This window comes from Globicephala melas, chromosome 21 (genome assembly GCF_963455315.2).
Source record: "Globicephala melas chromosome 21, mGloMel1.2, whole genome shotgun sequence".
NCBI lineage: Eukaryota > Metazoa > Chordata > Mammalia > Artiodactyla > Delphinidae > Globicephala > Globicephala melas.
This window is the reverse complement of record NC_083334.1, coordinates 12178888-12201605: the sequence shown is the minus strand read 5'-3', so window position 1 is coordinate 12201605 and position 22718 is coordinate 12178888. Positions and strand designations below refer to the sequence as shown.

The 22718-nt window shown below is 36.2% G+C and overlaps 1 protein-coding gene across 2 annotated transcripts in view; it reads right to left on the bottom strand.

The window, feature by feature from the left end:
• TRAPPC11 (trafficking protein particle complex subunit 11) overlaps positions 1-22718 on the bottom strand; it is a 40135-nt gene that overhangs the window by 17226 nt on the left and 191 nt on the right. Inside the window, exons 1-20 of one of the 2 annotated variants that reach the window (XM_060291533.1) lie at positions 22469-22718; positions 22104-22256; positions 20090-20314; positions 18085-18254; positions 17359-17429; positions 16445-16559; positions 15363-15462; positions 14919-14992; positions 12999-13095; positions 11188-11321; positions 10388-10535; positions 8409-8502; positions 7380-7459; positions 7203-7281; positions 7066-7120; positions 6572-6717; positions 5853-5914; positions 5629-5761; positions 4907-5037; positions 1362-1517 (exon numbers count right to left, since the gene is read on the bottom strand). In XM_060291533.1, coding sequence (XP_060147516.1) covers positions 1362-1517; positions 4907-5037; positions 5629-5761; positions 5853-5914; positions 6572-6717; positions 7066-7120; positions 7203-7281; positions 7380-7459; positions 8409-8502; positions 10388-10535; positions 11188-11321; positions 12999-13095; positions 14919-14992; positions 15363-15462; positions 16445-16559; positions 17359-17429; positions 18085-18254; positions 20090-20293 — 2049 coding nt within the window. In that variant the 5' untranslated portion in view covers positions 20294-20314; positions 22104-22256; positions 22469-22718. The remainder of the gene's footprint in view (positions 1-1361; positions 1518-4906; positions 5038-5628; positions 5762-5852; positions 5915-6571; positions 6718-7065; positions 7121-7202; positions 7282-7379; positions 7460-8408; positions 8503-10387; positions 10536-11187; positions 11322-12998; positions 13096-14918; positions 14993-15362; positions 15463-16444; positions 16560-17358; positions 17430-18084; positions 18255-20089; positions 20315-22103; positions 22257-22468) is intronic. The other variant, XM_030830747.2, reaches the window with a different exon arrangement.

Here is a 22718-nt window from a genome sequence, read left to right as displayed (position 1 = left end):
GCCACACGTATTCTTCCCGACGACATCAACAGTATTAGCAATGAAATTCTTTATTAACTGAATAAATGTCCTTTCCACTAAATCCCTTAACAAACATACTCAAAATAGTATTATTAATTATGATTTACACCTGGTAGGCTTCCTTAGGTACCTTGTAAAAAATTAAAACATGTCACGAGGGATTTAGCCAAAATCATGCAGAGTTTTTTTTTTAATGAATAAGCAAAAACTCTGGATATTGGTAAATAATAAAATCAACAGATTCACAGAAATTGTTATGAGAACATAGGGGTACAGCCTTAAGTTTCTGTCTTGGAAATGGTCTCTAGTTCACGTTAGCCGACCATTCCCGTTCCAGCCATGGGAGAGCAGCACTTCATGAGTGCTCACCTCGTCCTAGTCACTATCCCAGGAGATTTACGTTAACTAACTGATTTAATTCTCATGAAACACTGAGAAGTAGGTAATGTTACTATCCCCACTTTACAGATGAAGAAATGGAGACGCAAAGAGGTCAAGTGGCCCAGGGCCACAAGCAGGTGAGCCAGAAAGCTGGCATTGAAACCCATGTAGCTTGGCTCAGAGTTTATGCTCAATAAAAATATGACTTCCATCACGTATTTCTGAAAGCCATTTTAATTATCTACATTAAATGAATCCTTTGAAGTATATATCTTCATTTTTTCTTTAAAAATATGCAATCAGCAATGTTTAAAGGTCAAAATGATATAGCTCTTTAGTGTGAATTATGTCATATTTTACAAAATATAATTACTACATTATAATTATTAAATATAATTACTATATATATATATATATATATATATACAGTTTAAAATTCCTTAGCTGATTATGCAGCCATTAAAAATGAGGTTGGTCTCATGTACTAACAGGAAATGATGTCTAATATATCACTATCAAGTGAAAAAAGCCAACTACTGAATATTACGTATAACATATTCTCACTGGGCTTCCCTGGTGGTGCAGTGGTTGAGAGTCTGCCTGCCGATGCAGAGGACACAGGTTCGTGCCCCGGTCTGGGAAGATCCCACATGCCGCGGAGCAGATGGGCCCGTGAGCCATGGCCGCTGAGCCTGCGTGTCCAGAGCCTGTGCTCCGCAACGGGAGAGGCCACAACAGTGAGAGACCCGTGTACCGCAAGAAAAAAAAACAAAAAAACATATTCTCACTGAAGGGAAACCTACCAAAAAACCATAATGAATGGGTTCCCTTGGGAAGTCCAAGTGGAAGATTTTCATTTTTTACTTAATAAACTTCTGTATTATTTTTATTATAATTTTTTCTGACATACACATTATTTCATCACTTAAAATATTTTTTAAACACATTTCATAACTAACCTCAATTTTCTTTCCCACATCTTCAGTTTTTGCCACAAATTTAAATAAAAACTTCCTTGTTTTACCAGGAACTAAGCACATCTTTCCCTGAGTCAAATTTTCTAAAACGTCACTCGCTTTGGATGCTTCTTCGATTACACAGAACTGGTTGTATTCCTGAAAAAGAGGTGAGCAAGGGTCATGGTTTATGAACTCAAATGTCATATGTTTTGCTAACACTAAACACCGAATTACTTGGAGCTTGTTAAGGTTAACTGCACTGATACTGAAGCATTATGAATTTTCTATTAATAAAAGAAAAAGTATTTTTATGCCAGATGGTAGCAGTTAACCACTCACTGCTGCCACAAGATAAAGACGGTTCACACAGAAGCTGACCTCTGAAAACATTTATTTAGCCATCCCTTTCCTGGAGACAGAAACAAAGACTTTTTGTTTTGCGTCGGATGCTACTATCATCTTTTCTTAAAGAGCTTCCTTTTTACCTGGCTTCTGTGACACTATAATAGCTCCTGTTTCTCACTCTCCTGCTTTTCCCTCAAAGGTCTTTTTTCCCTCTTGTTCCCCTAATTCAGAGGTTCCAAAAGTTTCAGTCCTTAGCTTTTGGTTTTGCTTTTCTCTTTATGTTTACTTCACTGCAAAGTCTATCCATGTCTACGTATTCGGCACCTCTGTGCTAATATCTCCCACATAAAAACTTCTAATTCTGACCTATTCCTTAACTAAAAGCTTATATCCACAATTGTCTCAGGGATAATTCCACTATCACTTCAAGCTACCTTCCCAGAAAAGCACACTCCTTACAGATGAATAAACAGAGACATCTTTCATATACATATCTAAGGGATCACCATTCTCATCCTTTCAATAAATACTGAGAACTTTCCAAGAGCCATCTTCTATCCCAGCAGGTGAATTATCTTCACAGAAGATTCTAATACAGTTAAGTTTTATACCTTCCTTCTAATTTTCATTTCTATTCCAGGCTTATGAAGCCTCGTACCCGCTACTTTTTTCTTTGTGATTTGCATCCTGCATTTCAAATAATATATATTCAGAATACAACTTTAAAAACAAATTGCTTTATATTTCATTTTAATATTTTTATTAGTTTAATTACAGATGTGGTCTGTGTTGCTAAAAGGGAAAAAGAAGGAAGGAAAAGAAATGCAATAGTAGGCTATGATGTGAAAGGTAAAATGAGAGTGCCTTCCTTGACCCTCTAAATTCCAGATTTAGAATATTTCACAGTGAGTGAAAAAAAAAATATCTGTCCTCTTGGAGCTTACATTCTAGTAAGAAAAACAAGCAATTTACCAAATAATCACATGACAAGAGTGAAACCACAGCTGTGACAAGTACTATGAAGGGTTATGTGAGCCTGGCTAGGTCAATCAGTCATGTAGGTCAGGCGAGGTGTCCCTGAGGAAGTGAGGCTTTTAAAAGGATAAAACATGAGGAGGAACTAAGCAAATAAAAGAGGAAGGAAGACCAATCCAAGCATAAGAAACAGCACATACAAAGCTCCTGTCCTAATACTGTATGATCTTACTTATATGTGGAATCTACAACTTATAGAAATGGAACTCATAGAAACAGAGAGTAGAATGAGGATTGCCATATGCTTGGCGTTGGCAGAAATGGGAAGATGTCGGTCAAAGGGTATAAACTTCCAGTTATCAGACAAATAAGTTTTGGGGATCTAATGTATGGCATGGGGACTATAATTACTGTATTATTTACTTGCATGTTGCTAAAAGAGTAGATCCTAAATGTTCTCACAAAGACAACAACAAAAAGGTGATTATGTCAGGTGATGCATGTGTTAACTAACCTTACTTTGGTAATCATTTCGCAAAATATGTGTATCAAATCATCATGTACACTTTAAACTTACATAATTTTATATGCCATATCTCAATAAAGCTGGAAAAATAAACAAACTGTTTTGGGCCTGCAAAAACCAAATAGCCCATCCTTTATCCATCCTATCCCCATTCTGTATCCTCTGTATACACTCAGCAATCCAAACTTACCTATTTTTAAATGCCTCTTATCCCTTTATCTCCATTCCCATCACTAGCATGCTAATCCAAATCCTCATACTTTTGTACCTGGGTTCATACAAAGAGCCTCTGGTTTCTAAAATATCATTTCTTTCCCTCTATTTTGCTACTGGAATAAAGTTTCTTAAACATAAATTTCATGCTCTTGCTTTAAAATTCTCAAAATAATTGGAATCCTTGGGTAATGGTTTGAAGTTGAATAAAACATACTAATCTTCAAGTGACCCAGGTTCATTTAACCAATTCTATTACAGGGACATTGCTCAGTTCTTATGAGTCAAAAAAAAACCTATTTAAACCGATAACATTCTTTCTTTACCACCATTCAATAAATAAACAGATAGATAACGAATAAATGAATGAATAAATCCATCTTAAAAGGCTTCTATTGATACTTCCCAGACTGACTCTGCTTAACTCTCCAGGTTCCTCTAAGCCACCCAGCCTGACTCCCACTCACCCCACCTATGATCCCTCTGCTCTCGTGAGGCTGCTGTCTTCACTTGCCCAAAAACACAGAACATTCACTCCTGTTTCCATTCAGCGTTTCCTCATTGCCAAACACATCCTTTCCCTCTCATCTTTTTAAACCTATCTTAATTGCATCTTCAATTTTGAAACTTCCTCTTTTCTCCAGCATGCCTGCCATAACAGTATTTCTAGGCTACACACACATTTAGGCCATCTGTGAGCCAGTCCTGGCCTTGCTCCCAAAACGCTTATATTTTAGTGGGGTTGATACATGCTAAACTTTTTCAGGTTCACCATGATGCTAAGAATATTGTAACTCTCAATAAATGCTTGCTGGTTACAGCTCAGTACACTTTCTGTGTGACCAGAAAATTAGAAGTGAGCTTATAACTGAAACAGAATGTAATCAAGCACTTGACTACATCACACTATAAAAATGTTCAAATGTAGGAAATATAGTACGATCCCAATTCTGGAGAAAAAAGTTGCTTATATATGCGTGCACGTAAGATGTCTAGACTATTCACGAAGTTAATTGTGACGCCCCCTAAGGAATGGAATTGGAGGAACACACATTTACTTTCTACTTTATATCCATCTATTCCACTTTCATTGCTTTAACATCAAACATATAACAGTTTTATAATATAAAGCTAATACCAATGTTAGAATAAAACAAATGGTTTTGAAAATTATATTCATTCTGAATATATCTTATTTGAAATTCAAGATACATGTTACAAAACTTTTTGTCTATGTGTAGACAAAGTTCTCAGGTTTCCTAAGCAGGGAGTGAAAACAAAAATTAGAATAGAAAAGTATAAAACTTGAATTGTGGATACAGAAGTTGAGAACTATAAATACAATTATTCTTAAATAGACTCTATCAAAATACATTTGTTAATATGAAACCATTAAGACCTAAAATTCACTAAGCACATTTTACCTCATTTAATAAGCTAAAATAAGATACACACATGGTAAAAACACCTTAAAAGGTGCCATTACCTGATTATTAAAGCTGACACAGAGCTTAGAAAACCTAATGGGATGTGGGCAGTCAGCCTTCAGATAAATATCGAACTGCACGGGAACGTCGACATGAAAACTTGGGGCGTGGAACTTGGCTTTGCATTGCACTAGAAATGAAACAAAAAGGGCCGAGTCAGACACCACCAGACACGCTAGACACACACACATTATTCTCTGGTCCACATCTGCTCTTCAGAAAGAAAACAGCTACACTGGATATTCTTACTGACTTCTGCACCTGAAGCATTTCAAAAGACATAAATCAAGCCAAATTTAAATAAACTCTAGCTCCAAAACCTCTCTAATTTTAAAAACATGGTTCCCCCTAAAATGTAACTGACATAGGATTTTAAAGAAAAAAGAACCATTTTGTTATTTTTAACTTATTTCAAAATACCTGCCTAGACAATAAAGCATAAACTTTTTAAATAACTGTCTTTCCAAATGCATTTCAAATAACATCTGAACTACAAACGAACAGAGTAAACGTTAAGACCTCAACTAAGTATTTAAAATTTTGACCATCTTTAAAGTCGATGGGCAGAAAATTAAAAAAAAAAAAACAAAAAAAACCACACAGTTCATCTACAAAGTGACCGTACTTGGAAAATTCTTTGACTTCATTATTCTGTGTCTATTTATTTTGTAGAAATAAGGACGATTTCTCTAAAATAATACTGTAGACGTTGGTTACCCACCAAATGGCACAAAGTCCTGTACGCCTATTGTGAAAAGATTGCTGCCGGCCAGAGAAATTCGGTCCGCCCACAGCTTCTGAGCAGTTTTCACAGCTAATATGTCACAGTCAGGTTCAGGAGCAGGACTTTCATTCTGTGCCAACATGGAGTTAAACATCTGTTCAGCTAGTTTTATAATATACACACATCCAGATACAGATGTTATATAAAGAATTCCAGCCTACCATTAAAACGTTTATGAGGTTCTTCTCTATCCGAGATTTCTGGTCATCTTTCAGAGTTGAAGCTAATAGGAAGGAAGAAGGAAGAAAATTAGAACTATAAGACAGGCAAGTAAGCCCACTACCCCCATTTCAGGTATTAAAACCCTGCAGATAAATCTCTCTTCTTTTTTTTTTTCTTTTTTTTTGCGGTACACGGGCCTCTCACTGCTGTGGCCTCTCCCGTTGCAGAGCACAGGCTCCGGACGCACAGGCTCAGCGGCCATGGCTCACGGGCCCAGCCGCTCCGTGGCACGTGGGATCTTCCCGGACCGGGGCACGAACCCGCGTCCCCTCCATCGGCAGGCGGACTGTCAACCACCGCGCCACCAGGGAAGCCCGATAAATCTCTCTTCTAAGATGGCTAAGCACAACTCTGGAAAACTGACAGCACAGCTTCCTAAAAGTCAGCCCCAATGCCTTATGTATGTGCGTTTGAACTCTATGTGAAAAATTATTTTATGTCATATTTTAAAAAGGCAGATTTTTCTCAACTACAATAAGACCTTGAACTCTAATAAGTTCCAATAAAGTATAAAACCTCTTCACTCCGCAAAGTGACTTGCATGTGATAACAGTACTACCAGATATTTGACACTGAATTATTCTTCCAATTTAAAGAAGCTTAAAGATGCTATGTAATTGTAAAGATTCAGAATTTTACTGAAAGAACATCGAGTTACCTCTTCCAAGGAGTTCTAGGGAATAAGTGATGTAATCTTTCAGTTGGGCCATGAGGTAGGAACACTTCAGAGCTGTGGTCAGTATAGACGTGAGCAGGGTCCACCATCCTTCACTCCGATAATCACACATCACATAATCCAGCAACCTGACAGAGGACAAAATGTCAGACGGGCCAAGACAGCTTCACGAGGAAGGGTTTGAATAGTTCATGGAGAAACTAAAATAAAAGTGCTTTACTCATTTTATATAAACTTCAAAAAATCTTACTGAAATAGTTTAACAGGTATTTTCACATTAGGTAAATGTGAGGTTTCCTTAGACTCTGATAATGACTGTACCTGCAGACAATACTCGAAAAAATATCACGGAAATGGTGTTTAATAGAAGTAGGAATAAATATGGAAATAATAAATCCTTCAATACAGATTTCCATGCTAATTCTGCTGCAAGAGAATCAGAATACTTGTAAAAATAAATAGTGAACAGAACTCACTTCAAAGCTTTGGTATAATCCTTTGCATAATAATATTCCTCTCCCATTTGAACCACTATAAAGGAAAAAAGACTGTATGAACATAATTTAAAATTACTCAAAGTTGCACAAAGTTGTGGCATGTTATGGATACCTACTCAGATGACTTTTCATTCTTGGACACTTATATTTCTTAAATTGTGCAACAGCATTGCTCAGAAGAGTTATTATTATTTCCTGTTAGAAAAGATAAAATGTGAAACATTCCAATAAAAATAATCTCATGTTTTCCTGGAATACTGTAAAAAATAGTTTATACTGGAAAAAAGACTTACAGAGTGAACAACACTTCTCTCCTTCAGCTGAATGGCAAGAATCCCCACCTTCTCTTTTTCAGGATCAGAAAGATCAAAACCTGTATAAGATAGGACACAACCCATTTTAGATAGCTCATTTAACACAAATCCTTCACACGAACACTGGACGGGTACACTCCCTGAGTCCTTCGTATACAATGTACTTAAGATTCTTAAACTTTCTAGAATTCTAAAGATTCTAACAGACAGCTTTATTAGCATGGAATCTTCTCTGTGGTCTCTGTTCTGAAGGGTACGTTACTGAGCTCTGTACTCTTTTGCCCAGTGGAATCAACCACCTCAAAAGTAATACCAATATCATTTTCTAGACAAAATACATTTCCTGTAGATTAAAGTAAATAATTTCTTAACAAAAAGTTTAATGGCCACAGAAACTGCTCAAATTAAGTGTGTATAAAACAAAAAAGATAGAGAAATCATTTTTAAGGTGGTTCAGGTAATGATGTTCTAAAATGTCAAACATAAAAAAATCGTTAAACTTAACTGGAATTAAAATATTTAAATAGACCAGAGTGGCTTACTAACTGTGTCATTTAAGACAACAGATGTCCAAATATTTTAGTCACATCTACATCTTTAATTATAAGTCATTCTAAGACGTAGTGATAAAAACAACACATTTTTAAAGTAGGTCTTAAAAAGTGTTTAAAAAGCACATATTTTTACCTCAACATATTTTTTTTTTTTTTGTGGTACGCGGGCCTCTCACTGTTGTGGCCTCTCCCATTGCGGAGCACAGGCTCCGGACGTGCAGGCTCAGCGGCCATGGCTCACGGGCCCAGCCGCTCCGTGGCATGTGGGATCTTCCCGGACCGGGGCATGAACCTGTGTCCCCTGCATCGGCAGGCGGACTCTCAACCACTGCGCCACCAGGGAAGCCCTACCTCAACATAATTTGTTATTATGTTGTGCAGCCATGGAAAAATTATGATAGCAACCTTGTGCTTTTGAGGTTGAGAGGAAGGGAAAGAGGAAAAAATTATTTACTTAGGATTCCTTGTCGCCATGGTCGCTGTCCATAGAAATCAAGAACTCCTGTCTGTGTTTCTAGGGGATCAGGACTGGGGTGCGCTACAGAAGCCTGTAAATCAAAACACAGCCCATCAAGACCAACTCTCCCTTGATCTTTGTTAGAATAAAAAAGCTTTCATAAATATGAATAACACATTCAAATATCAAAGTTGTGAATATTTTAACATAAATTAAATTTCCATAAAATTAAACAAGAAATGTTTCATTTAATATTAGGTAGTCTTATAAAAATTAAATTGAATAAATCAACCTGATTCTGACAAATGATTTCATAGTAACTAACTGCTCTACATTTTCTTTTAATTTATAAACCAGTAAAACTACATTACAAATTAAATTTGATGGTTATTCCATATGTATAAGTGTTTTTTGTGCAAATAAAAATAATGTTATAGGAGTTTTCAAAAGAAGACACTATTTTCCTTTTTTATTGCATGTGTATTAAGTCTTGGTATTGATGGGGGGAGGATACTTTTGGCACCAGAATTTACAAATTTATACCGCTTTTCTTTTTTATAACTTTTCCCTCTAAAACCAAAATGTAATACAAGTAATTGTTAAAAAAATGCAGAAAACGTCCAAAAGGAAAATGATAAAAATTTAAATTACCTATAGAGCTACTACCACGGTTAACAATGTATATACATTATTCTTCCAGATTTTGTATGCAAACGTTTATTCGTCATCAGCTGAAATAATTTTTCAACCTGCTTTTTTCTTTTAAATACATTCTGTATATCTCACCATATCATTAAAGATTCTTCCAAAATGTTATTTTTCTTGGCTGCCTGCTGTTCCACATTGTAACAGATTCCCTATAGCTGTTCACACTGTTATTTTTATTTTACATTACAATTAATAAATCTGTCAGAACAACTCTATAAATAAATTTTAATACTTATCTCTTAGGATCTCTTACCTGTCTTAGGCTTCCTGAATATGAAATTCTGGGTCAAAAGAAAGGCATGATTTTGAGGCTTCTTAATTTATTACTTGACAGAATATTATTTTACATTCCAGCCAATATTTGCTAATGCCCATTTTCTCATAGCCATACAAGACCCAGTTTTAATCACCTTTTAAAATACTGTGCTCAAATATAATATGCCAAACTTTTAAAATATAATACATGCAATGAAATTATACATCATATACAAATAACATGGTAGAAAATAGTCTAGGTATATCATGATTTAAGGGGAAAAAAATCCAAGCATTTAAAGTACTAATATGCAAACTGTTTTTTTTTTTTGAAGTTTTTTAAGTAGCACTGTTGTTAAAATTCACCTATCTTCAGAGAAGAAATCTGAGGTTTTAAGTGAAAATAAACTGATATAACTATGTGAATGTAAATATCTCTATCTATATACACACACCATGTTCTTATTTTAAAGGTGCTTATGGGGAAACTGGTATTTAAATATAATCATCCAAGAGAAAGGCAAAATGAAATGTCAAGTTTAAGAAAATATGCAGTTAACATTCTCAAATAGATTCTTTAGAGTTTTCCATGGAGAACCCCAGGAAGAGAAAGAAGGCCAATGTTATGCTCTCCAGTGGGTCAACATAAAGCACATTTCTCAGTGTCCTTCAAACTCTAGCAGTGATCACAGAAACAAAACAATGGATTTACAGTATGGCATGGACTAAACTGTGGCTTTTATTTTAAAGTAACTTTCTCTCCTCTAAATCACTGACTTATCGCTAATCATAAATCAGTTCTTCAAAGAAAAACTTCTGCTTAATTCACAGGTGAAAATAGAGTACTCAGGCTAAAACTGAAAATAATCCTAATTCCTGAAAATATAAAAGATAAAAACTTGTTACATGCAAAGGCTTGGAAAAAATTATCAACACCAATCAGCATTATCTTCTTTCAAGAGAAGGTTAATAGATTTCCTAAATGCCAGCTAATACAGGAGTCAGTGACTTACTTCATGGTTACAGAGGGTTTTCGTAAGCTGTTTCCGCTCCTGGGCATAGTATGCTGCCTGCTGGTAATAGAAACCAGGATTCTGAGTTTGAATAGCTGTCAACCCCAACTTGATAGCTTCATCAAATAAATCTCCAAAGGCCTGGAATCTTAAAGAAAAAAAAAATCAAGAAATAAAAAAATGGAATGAAAAAGAAAAAGGAAAGAAAAAGCAGCTTACTTCTAGTAGTTATTCATCCAGGAACCATAACCTCAGCAGACTGTATCAAAATAATGCTACTGCTGAACTATTAATTGTGGGGATTTCATTGTAAATACTAACACACTAATCGTAGGTTACAGAAAAATTCTTTAAGTCAACTCCTCTGTGTTAGCAGGTCTTTATAAATATACCATCAAGCCAGATGTCAACATAGTTCCCACCACTCAAATACATCCATGTTTCTGGGAAAATTTTCATTTTAGCAATTTTTAGTCATCAGTCTCAGAGGGCAAGTTCCATGTCAGTAGGGATACTGTCTATTCACTGCTATATTCTCGGTGTCTAGACACATGGTGGAAACTTGATATATATATATATTGAATGAAAGAGATGGTCCCAGGAACTAGCTAATTTCCATTAAGAAACTGTATGAATCAGTATCTACCATTACTGGGAACATACTTATGGTGGATCATTAAAAACCTACTTACTGACAAAAATCTTAGTTCGATTTAGAACCAAAGTCCATGCTTACTCCATTCCTCCAAACCCCAAGTATTTGTTTAAAAAACATTCTGAAAATATAATTTAAAACATACTGTTTAGACATCCATGCAGCATGCTCAAAAGACAACTCTGCACTTCCGATTTTTTTCTTACACAAGTCGATGTGCTTTCGGAACTGAGCAATTGCGTCCAGTGGCGTGTTGTGCTGAAAACACAGCCTACAGATCTGGAAGATGTAAAATCAACCCCAAAGTAAAGAAGAAAACCAAAGTCAAAAGGCGTATTCATTTAAAAATATATAAAAATTGAGACTAACTTTAAAAAGAGTATGGAATTTCCTTCTCTGAAGTTCAGTAGAACTGAAGTGCAACAGAACTGATTTTCTCTATTACAAAGGTTATGCTAAAAACAGAGGATGTCCCTTTGATTCATGAATAAAATTATTCACTATTTGTGATGAATCTATTCTATACCTTACAAAGTTTTTTAAAGTATAGAATAAAGAAATATTAAACCCAATGAAGGGCATAAAGACGGGCAAAAATGAAGTATTTGCAACAGGTAACTGAGAAAGGACAGATTAACTTTCTAGTTTTAGAACTGTCAGAAAGCAAAAGATTTTTTGTAGAACAATTAGAGCACAGTAGACTCCATATCAAACAAGGATTACAGAAATTCTTGAAAAATTATCTGGGATGTTATTTCAAAGTAATAATCTATATGTATGTAGGGTAAATGAAAAAAAAGAAGAAACAAAGCCTAAATTTATTTCCACATGCTTATTACCACTTTTAATTTTATTTTTTTAGGTATAAGGGAATACATGAAAAGTTAAATCTCTCATCCATCCCTGTCCCTCAGCCATCCAATTCCCCTCTCTAGAGGCAACAAGCTCCCAGCATACATTTGGTGATATATTCTGTCCACAGACAAGTATGTGCATTTACAAATAAACTATTATTTTTATACAAATAGCATCACACTAAATATGCTGCTTTGTGCCTTACTTTTGTCACCTAACAATATACCTTGGATATCATTCCATTTCAATGCACGGAGCTGCTTCATTCTCGATAGTTGTATAATATTTCGTTGTTTGGAGTTATAATTTATATTGACCAGTCAGTTATTGTGGGGTTGTTTCCTACCTTTTCCTATTACAAGAGGCAATAAATATCCTTACATATGTGATTTGCAAGTCTTAGCACATATGTGGGATAAATTTCCCAAAATGGAATTGCTAGGTCAAAAGGAATATCCACTTTAGATCTGCACTGTCATTGCAAAAATAGCCTCTGTAGAAGCTGTACCAATTTACACTTACACATGCAGTGAACAAAGTGTCCCTCTACCCTTACATCACTAACCCAGTGCCAGCCTCTTGAAAAGATGAGTGTGGAAAGATTAAAAGCAAAAGACAAAGCCTCATCTGCCTTCTGGGGGTGTCTATTTCTACCATATACAACTTTAAAATGCTCACATAACAGATATAAAAGTTTTCTCTAAGGGGAATAGGTACACCTTTTCTATGGCTGGCCATTAAACCAAGGAAGGCTTACCCAGTTCTAATAAGTTGCAGCTTATAAAATTCAATACTGTAGGCAGCTTTCTTCTCACTCCCTCCTGCACCCACTTAAAAACAAACAAAAGACCCTCCTCAAGGAGTTTTACCAAGATAAAACTCCTCTAAATGAGAACTCTGGGACCATAGCTCAAAACCAAGCATTACAATTAGGCTGCTAAGAACCAGGGTGCTCCTGGAGATAAAGGACATAAAATAGCATAGCATAATTCATCAAATACTCACTTTTCAGAGCAAGTGAGTCATCTGGATTTCCAAACTTTAAAAAGATACTCCAATATTTAAAGCCAAATTTTGTTTATTTGGAAGTAGAACTATTACCTTGTAGTTTATAAATCCTGCCATGGTCTTAATTTCCAGAATATTAGTTTCATGGGCTCTCAATTCATGTACAAGATTATAGGCAGTCCTGTAATTCCTAATATAGACATGGGGAAGGTAGTTAATTATGATATAAATTAATTTTAAGAAAAGATTCCTAAGAGCAAAATTATTAGAAATAACAGAAACAATATTTACTCAACATTTCTTAGCACTCAACAGCTCAATAATAACATATACATAACAATCTCTGATGTCCTGAAAAATGATATATTGATTCACTATGTGTGGGAGGAATCAATGACTTTTCTCTAAGAACAGAACCACTGTACACTGCTGTCATTAACATCTGCCTATAACTGATAGGAGTTCAGCTGCAAAATGAAAGTGGAAAAGTGTCCAGAGTTACATGACAAAATTAACATTGTTAAAAACAATTAGTATTTTTTAAAAGTACCATGTTGAGCTTCCCAAATAGAAATTGTATTAGCGAAGAAGGTGCTATCAAGACAGAGATGGGTCAACAGCTTTAAACCCAAGTATCTCCACAACTGAAACGGGTGTCACTGGCCTCGGGTAGGGGCTGCAGTGCGGATACCCTCAGGGCAGCTAGCGCTGAAGGAAAGAATAGTGTGAGAAAGGCAAGTCTGATAGAAGATGGAAGGTGATGAGAAAATCTCAGTCTTCTCCAAAGAAAAGTGTTTGCTCCTAACTTTTCCACGTAACATTTTTCTTTCCAGAACTGTGTTTGAACAGAATTGGAATTGAGGGTGTTTCACTAATACCACAGATAAAAAATGAACTACATTAAAACCAACTAAAACTATATGAAGTTTGAGATTTATAGAACACAATTTGGTGCTTAGCACCTCATTAGCAACAAAAGAGAGGAGGTTTCTGCAATATTCCTCTGAATGACAGACTTATTTATTTCTCTGTTCCACCCTCCCATGTATATTTAGCCTCTCCCCAGTTTTAGGATATATAGCTGGTTTTTATCCTTTTGCTACACTGGCACTGTTAATCTTAAAAAACTGAGTTAAAGCTAGAAAGAGATGTTTTATTAAATTGTGTTTAGTAAATTAAAAGCAAAGGGATAAAATGCCTAACCACTGCCAACACATCTGCAACTACTCTTCAAAGCTCTAAGCAGAGCCTTAGAATGAAAAATGGGACTTCCCCGGTGGTGCAGTGGTTAAGAATCTGCCTGCCAATGCAGGGGACACAGGTTCGAGCCCTGGTCAGGGAAGATCCAACATGCTGTGGAGCAACTAAGCCTGTGTGCTACAACTACTGAGCCTGTGTGCCGAAACTACTGAAGCCTGCATGCCTAGAGCCCATGCTCCGCAACAAGAGGAGCCCACTGCAATGAGAAGCCCGCGCACCGTAACAAAGAATAGCCCCCGCTCGCCGCAACTAGAGAAAAGTCTGTGTGCAGCAACGAAGACCCAATGCAGCCAAAAATAAATAAATTTTAAAAAGAATGAAAAATGATGCTACTGGCGGGTATTATAAACTGAAAAAAAATTAAGAAATTCAGTCTGATTCAGATAATGTTTAATACACATGAAACTTTGAAAATCAGTCTTAACACAAGGATTTTACTGAGTATACAAAGAAGAAGTAGGTAACAGAATGGGAAAAATTTTAATATGTTTCTTTAGATCATGAAATTTAATTAAATTATACCAGAAAGCTTTCGGACACTATAAAATTTACTTCTGATAATAAAATGGATATATTTTTTAAAAGCTCAAATATATTCCATTTAACTAGAAAAATTAAAGTGAATATTACAAACCTGACTCTAACCAACATAAACGTTTTAAACTTAAAGTTTGGTTGAGATTCAGAAATTGCCACTACTATGTTATTGTTAACATAAAGAAAAAATTAGTTTGACAACTGTTAGAAACTTACTTCAGAGCATTTTGTGTATCTTGTTTCAACTCACTGAAGAAAGCTATTTTGAACTGATGTCTAACAAATAAAAGCTGAAAAGAAGAATGGAAAAAAATATCATTATTACATATATTCTCTTAAAAATGTAAAAATTACAATAATGTTTAAGAGGAGACCTAAAAGTATGAAGGCAAATATCCAAAATTAAAGTTCAAGAATTATTCCAGTAAACAAGTGTAGTTAAGAAGGCTACCAAAATCTGTCTTCAAGAGCTTTAAAGGCAAAGAGGACAAAAGACAAAATAGTTTTTAAACGCTTTAAAAAAAAACTTCAAAAGCACAGAAGCCATTTAAAGACATCAAAGTATTAAAGACATTAAATCATCTCCTCAAAAATAATCAACGATGAATAATCTACTCTAGAATGCCGCTATTATTTCCTTCTTTAGGAAAAGACACGTACCTGGTGTGTTGTTTTATTCAAAAATTCTTTATGAGATTTCACTCTTCTAATCTCAGTGTAGTAATAAGTCTGTGCATGTTCATAAAAGGCGTTTTCTAATCTGTTAAAAGAGACCAACATTCAGTGGGCTTCCCTGGTGGTGCAGTGGTTGAGAGTCCGCCTGCCGATGCAGGGGACACGGGTTCGTGCCCCGGTCCGGGAAGATCCCACGTGCCGCGGAGGGGCTGGGCCCGTAAGCCATGGCCGCTGAGGCTGTGCGTCCAGAGCCTGTGCTCCGCAATGGGAGAGGCCACAGCAGTGAGAGGCCCGCATACCGCAAAAAAAAAAAAGACCAACATTCAAACACTGAAGTTATTTTAAACCAAAGTGTTTCAAGAATCATATTTATAAGACCTGAAAGTAAAATCCTGACAGAGATAATGTCTGCTTTACTTCATGATTAAGATAAAAAGTAAAGCAAAATATAAGCTAAATTTTTAGATTAAAAAATCTAAAAAGAAGACCCACCAAAAGCCATTTAAAATTTTACAATCTAAGAAATAACTGATAAAAATAACTTTCTTGTAATTTGTAAAACTTAGGTAATCACTAATAATCTCCTATTATTTTATAATTTTATAAGTATGAAAGAAACAAATATCTAATACTCAACTAGATTCAATTACCTTTTGTGACTCTGACATTTAGGGTTTAAAGATTAAGGAAAATAATGGGAAAAGGACCAAAAATGAGAACTGGCAAATGAGGTGAAAATAACATTGGTATAAATTAAATCCTGCTTCATTCTATAACTATGAGACTACAGAGGAACCAAGAAAATTTGCCCAGAGATGGATAAACAACTCAAAGTTCTGTTTGTGAAAATAAGTACATATCAGAAGTATCTTCCTAGGCCATGAAAGAAAGCTGAATTCAAAGTCAGATAAGGATTGAACTTCAAGGTTCTTCCTCCTCAGAATAAAACAGAGTTCTGAAGCTGCATTCAAAGGGTTTAAATACATCTAAGAAAAATATGTAAAAAAATGAAATAAAATGGAATAGTCAAAACTTAAAAGATTCAGTATATATTCTAGGTTATTTACCTTATAATATAGCCCACAAGGTGGTCTGTATGGGGCAGTACAAACAAAGACTTCCCCGAGAGTTCACACGCATTGCACAAGGCTGCAGCCCTTTCTGAAGCAATGACATCTTCTCCTGTTGACAACAAGTGCCATAAAGAGAGAAAATAATTAATGCATTTTTTCTAAATGGACATTTCCCCAAATCAGGACAATGTAATTAAGAAAAAAAACCCAAACCACTTTTCACCACGTCTATAAGACCCCTGGAATCCTTGAGAGCTCTGTGGGGTGCTTAGAAGTTACACAGTACATATATGTTAGGAGAAAACTGGAATTTTCTACTAGGCCAAGACAGGCCGAGTAATGCCAACAGATATACCGCATAACTGTAACTAAAAATGGAAGCAACAGTTCATGAAAGTTGTTTCCAAAACTATTTAAGATGCTTCAAGTTTCAAGATAGAAACAAAAATAGTATTTTGGCTTCTCAAGTCTGAGATGGTAGAAGAAATACGCATTTGAAACCAGGCCATTTTCTTATAGGAAACTAGAAATCCTGCAGCATTTTTCTTTGCTCTATTGCAAATTAAGAAAAAAATATTATGTAAGGAATATAATTTCAAATAGATCTCAGATAAGCAAAAAACCTTCTTTTTTAAAAATCAAGTGAATAACTCTTTTGTCAATTGACATGTGCCTCCCTGGAGGGAAGGGGAACCAGGCAGCAGGACTTGAGAAGATCTACACTCTTTAATGTTTTTAATTTTTAAAATAAGCATTTACTCATGCATTACTGGTACTTTTTAAAGTTAACACACCATATTTCCCATAACTGAATGCATGAAAGATTTCAACATTAAAAACTATGCCTCCTGGTAATAAGAATTGGGGGGATACACAAATCAATTGGTTATTAATTAACCTTTTGCTACCTGGGGGCAAAGGGGTTTTCTTCTGAATCAGAACCACTGCAACTTTTGTGTTTCTCCCTTGTAAACTCTGCCTGCAGTGGAAAAATAACAATAAAATTAATTAAGTAATTAAACTGTTTTAACTTAAAAAATGTATTCAAGACTACATAAAATACAAGCTTGACAATTCAAAGAAAAACAAACTGCAACTTAAAAACCCCAAGATTGGGGGAACTCTTTTCCTACATACAAAGAAACACACATGCCACAATGATTTAAAATTTAAAAGTATAATCTCAGATCAAGCTTCTGTTCCTTACAAAAACCTGCTTTAAAGGCAAAAGTTTAACATATACTTCAATGTAAAAGTTACACTGCAACTTATTTCTTTATAGTGATATATTAGTCATCCAAAAGAATTACTTTGAAATAAATGGTGATAAAGCAAAAAGTGTTTTATGAGACTAAACAGCAAATCACTATATCTCCCCCCCAAAAAAAATTATAAATGCAAGAAAAAGCATTTGGAACTTCAGGTCAATTTGTCTTAGAAATTTCTTCACATTGCTTACCATTCCTTAAGTTAATATTAATGCTACCTGTTGGAAGTGAACAGGTTTCATTGGAGGCCAGTGATCCCCAAATGACCACTGCAGACTTAACGGCACTCAGCTGCCTTCGATAAATGTCAGTAAACTCCAGATGTGAGTTTGACCCAACACAGTCAACCTGACAAACGGGACATACCTAACTATTTCCACTCTGGTCGCGCACTCAGACTGCTTTTCTTTCCACTGGGGCTCATCCCAGTCTAGTTCGTAGAACACAACCACCAGGGCTGGCACCAGATTCAGATGTTTATTCATCCAGCCTGTCTTTAGGATCCCTTTGGGAATGTACCATTCATACGAAGTTCTCTGCAAACATTAGCCAAAGTTGAAAAGAGGTATTCTGACAACAAGAGCAGCAGAAATCACCTGTTATGGAGTGCAGGCACTTTCTCTGTATTTATCTCATTCAGTATACACACGCCGCATTTCTAAGATGAGGACGTTCAGGCTTACAGAGATCAGGTAAGAGCCAGCAAGTACTGGAGGTAGAATCTCAACCCTAGAGCCAGTACCGTTTCCATTTAAAGACTGACCAAAGCCAAAGCATTTCTAATGATGTCAAGGCTTTCAAATACCCTGGAAGTAAACAGCCTTCTTCCCAATAAATTCTACTTATATTCCTCCCCATCCCAGATTCCGTTCTTGTAAAAGCTGCTCAAATATTCTCTAAAACCCAATATGGCTTCATCTGCTTCAGAGTCGTGTCACCAGGATGGCATTACACCTCACTTGTGGGTGAAAGAAAAAAATGAAGGACAATTCTTAAATACAGAAGCGTAAGGGCAGTCACTGGGGGTCAGTGCTAAGTGCCACGTCGTGGGGAGGGGATGCCCTGAAGAAGCCGGGTGAAATCTCAAACTACCCCCAAAGCACCCACACTGGCCAGACTACTCCAGTTCACGCTGGTCCAACGGTTATTCCACGTGAGGAAAGAGAGGACAGGAAGGAAGTCTGACACAAAACACCTTGGGAACTCAGGAGAGAACCAGGAGGAAAATGAGGATTCTGAAGAATGAATCCAGGAGGAAAGGGGTGCGTCCTGCTGGGTCGCTGGGCTTCCTTGACACAAACACCGCATTAAAAGTAGTGTGTAAGAGCCAGGGGTGCTATTGCTCCCCCAGTTTCAGAGAAAGCTCATAGTTCCTGGCGCTGGATATATGAAACTGTGTCTGTGGTGTGTGAGTCTCAAACACATGCAAAAGAATCAGCAGGTGACCAAATCTACAGGTCCTATGCTCCCCCGAGTTTAACTGAGGACAGCCAGTATTGACATGCTTAATAAACACCCCAGGTGATGATATACTTGGTCCAAAGACCAGTCTGTCAGAAACATTGCTCTAGGGGGAAAAAAAAGTAGGCAGTTTATTTTAATCAACGTGTCTTATTAACTGACTTTCAGACCAACCTGAAAAGATTACAATAAATGACAAATCAGTCAATGTACACAACTTTCTTAAAAAGCAAATTGACATAATAAGCAATACACGTGTATGAGCTGCTATTATTAATTCATACTATCATCATTCTAAGTATTTTTTTCTAAGTAAATCAGAGTCTCTACCATGATGTTCATTCTAAAAGTCAGTTTTGAACTTAATACCCCTCCTATTCCACACTGAATACACTGTTTTAGTTTATGTAGAACTCATCAAGGACAGAGAGTATGTATTATTTACATTTCTATCACCAGCCTGTTGCATAGTTCCAGGTACTCTAAACCAAAGCAAGTGCTCAAAGTATGTCTGTGAAATCAAACCAAGCTGCAGAGACTATGGATTTGATAATGACACTGGCAATGGTGAGACCTTCCTTTTAGAGAGGCCTTTGTTAAAATTATGGAGCCTTGGGGTCTCTTTTTAACAACAAATAAAAAATGGAAAATCTAGGCTCATAGGATAGAAAGCTTAATAATTATAAAGTAATTATTCTTCTGGAGTAAAAAAAAAAAGGGATTATTAGATACATCTGTAGCATATTACATACAGGAAAACGTCTGGAGTTTTCTTCATGCACCACTATAACCATACCCTTGATAAACTCAGGGGTTTTCCTGCACAGATATAGGAACAGAAAAGATACACACATGCAAAGAAAGAGACAGACGGAGAAGGAGAGTCCCCTTGCAATCATAATGTCATTACCTTGGGTCTACATTTGGGATACTCATGGTCACCTGGGAGCACCTTGAAAGAAATCGGTACCCGATCAGCCCTCCGATTGGCACAGAAAGCATCCCAGACAGCTCGATGGACAGCATTATAAACCACATCCAGGCCTGTGAGAGTAACAAAAGCCATAGGCCGACAACATAATTCCACAGGGAAGTCCCATTGTGTGGGGCTCATGTTCAAGGTGTCAGGAAAATTCTGAAATACAAATGTTAATACGTTAATAATTAATTTCTTAAAAGCCCACATCCACATCTAACATATGAACCTCCACCATTTGTAAAACATTACAAAAAGACGAAAGTCTTTGAGTGTCTACAAACTGTCAAGCAAATCCAAAAGAAGAGAGCAAAAGGGCAAACTTTAATTCTTGAATTGGACCTATTAAAATTTAATAACTATTGGTATAATATTTTTAAAAATCTTTCATATACAAGGGTTCCAGTCAACTTTAAGACAAATCACTATTTCCAGTAACATCTCAAAACCACACAAAACTTTGGGATAAACAGACCAGGAAAGCAGGAGGGTGATCAAACTTCTGATTTCAGTTATAAAGAAAAACAACGATTGATTTACATATATAATAAAGTGCAACTATCTCTAATTTCTCTGTAATTGCTAACATCTAATTTCTGATTTCCTGAGATATCATTAAAATAATATGCTAATTATCTAAGTAGCTATGTTTTCTCATTTCTCCACAATTAATACAAATGTACTACTTAAAGGAAAATCTACAAGGGAAAAGCTAATAATGAATGGAAACCTCTAGGAGGACATGTTTCTACTGTGCCCTTTAGCTGAGAAGCGGTCTATATCAATCCAAGATGCACTACGTTTTGAAAAGCAATTATATAAAAGTGTTTATTGCGAACAAAATTATTATATTTTAAGAATAATTTCTCATTTTCAAAAACATGTATCACATGGTTGGTTTAAAAGGTGATCTCCACCAGTATATCATACAGGACTCAAATACAACTTCTGTGAGAAGTTAGGAGCACTTAGGCCACCACTTGATTGGCAAAACAGTATTTTTAACTGAAAAGTTAATTTAGTAAAGACTATTAGGCTTCTCACACTTAAGTACTGACGGAACAATGGGTACTAGATAATTGGTTTGCAAAGTCTATCAGAAACGACAAATGTCCACAATAGACAGAAGTTTTAGAAATGCTTAAACAGATATTCTGAGGACAGGATTAAGGTACGAGGGCAAAGGACTGCATGTTCAGAAACAGATTCTAGTTCTAGTGAATTTGGGGTGAAAATAAAAAAGAGATGGGTCAGAACACAATTTAGGTACCACTGCTTGATCCCAAAGAGTCTAGATTAGAGCCCTAAATACCCACTTCCTTTAATAACCCCAGAGGCGCAAGAGAATTCGCCGTGTCCTTTGAATATGGAGTGGAAATAAGGGGAGACAGAAATTACGTTTAAATCACTTAAAATCACAATCCTGTCCAAGAGAAATATAATATAAACTACATAAATAATTAAAAATTTTCCAGTAGTCACATTAAAAAAGTAAAGAAAGGGATGAAATTCATTTTAATAATATTCTACTTAACCAATATGTCCAAAATATTATCATCAATTCAACATTACTATAAAAGTTATTAGTAAGATGTTTTACGTTTTTTAATACTATGTCTCCAAAGTCTGGTGTGTATTGTACACTCAGAGCACATCTAGCCTATTTCAAATGCTCAATAGCTACCTATGGCGACTGGCTACTATACCAGACAGTGCAGCTCTAAATTACGGTAACTCTGTCCCAAAATAACTGTACGAAAACTGTATCAGAAATTCTTGCCACATTGTACCTTAAAAGCTTTGGCATTTGAAATGGTTGTGCCTATTCGGTGGCAAAAAATGGGAAGAATATCAGCAAAGGACAAGTGCAGAGGTTGTATGGATCTCGATGACAGCCTATAGGAGAAATTTCCAGATCTCCTGGAAAAAAACCAATGAAGCAACTAACCAAACCATGACCTGGAAGGAGGTGCAGAAGTAGGAAGCGAACACTCTGGATGGGAGATCGTGTAGTGCAATGGAAGTCGTCTGGAAGCTGGCGTCGTCATAAAATTATAAGGAAGACTCTTAGAAATAATGACGGACTGCAAAGAAAGGTGACCTAATGAAAGTGACAGGTTAAAAAAAATAATGCAGTCACTATTTTTTAATTAACGGAGGTTCGGGATGCAGGACACAAGGCCAGTAAGGATGGGATTCAAAGATGTCCAACTACAAAACAATCAAAAGAGGAAAGACAGTTTGGGGCCGGGATAGCGAAACAAAAGCTGATGCTGAGGATGCGAAGCAACTGCCCAACTTAGGAAAGGATACCGCCCCAGGGTCGCAGAATCCTGCTCCGGTAGCTCCAATGAAGAAACGCTGCAGCTCTAAAGGCAGACGCTATCTTCCTCCACTCCTCCCCTACCCCCCCTTAAACCTGGAGTCCCTAGAAATAGGTGTGTCTTTTCTTTAGAAGCTAAAAGAGAAATGCACTCGCTGATGCTGTACGAAATCACAGGCCCCCCAAACCAGCATCGTTACGCGCTAGCAATCTCTCTCGGCGGTCTCGCCCGGCCCCACT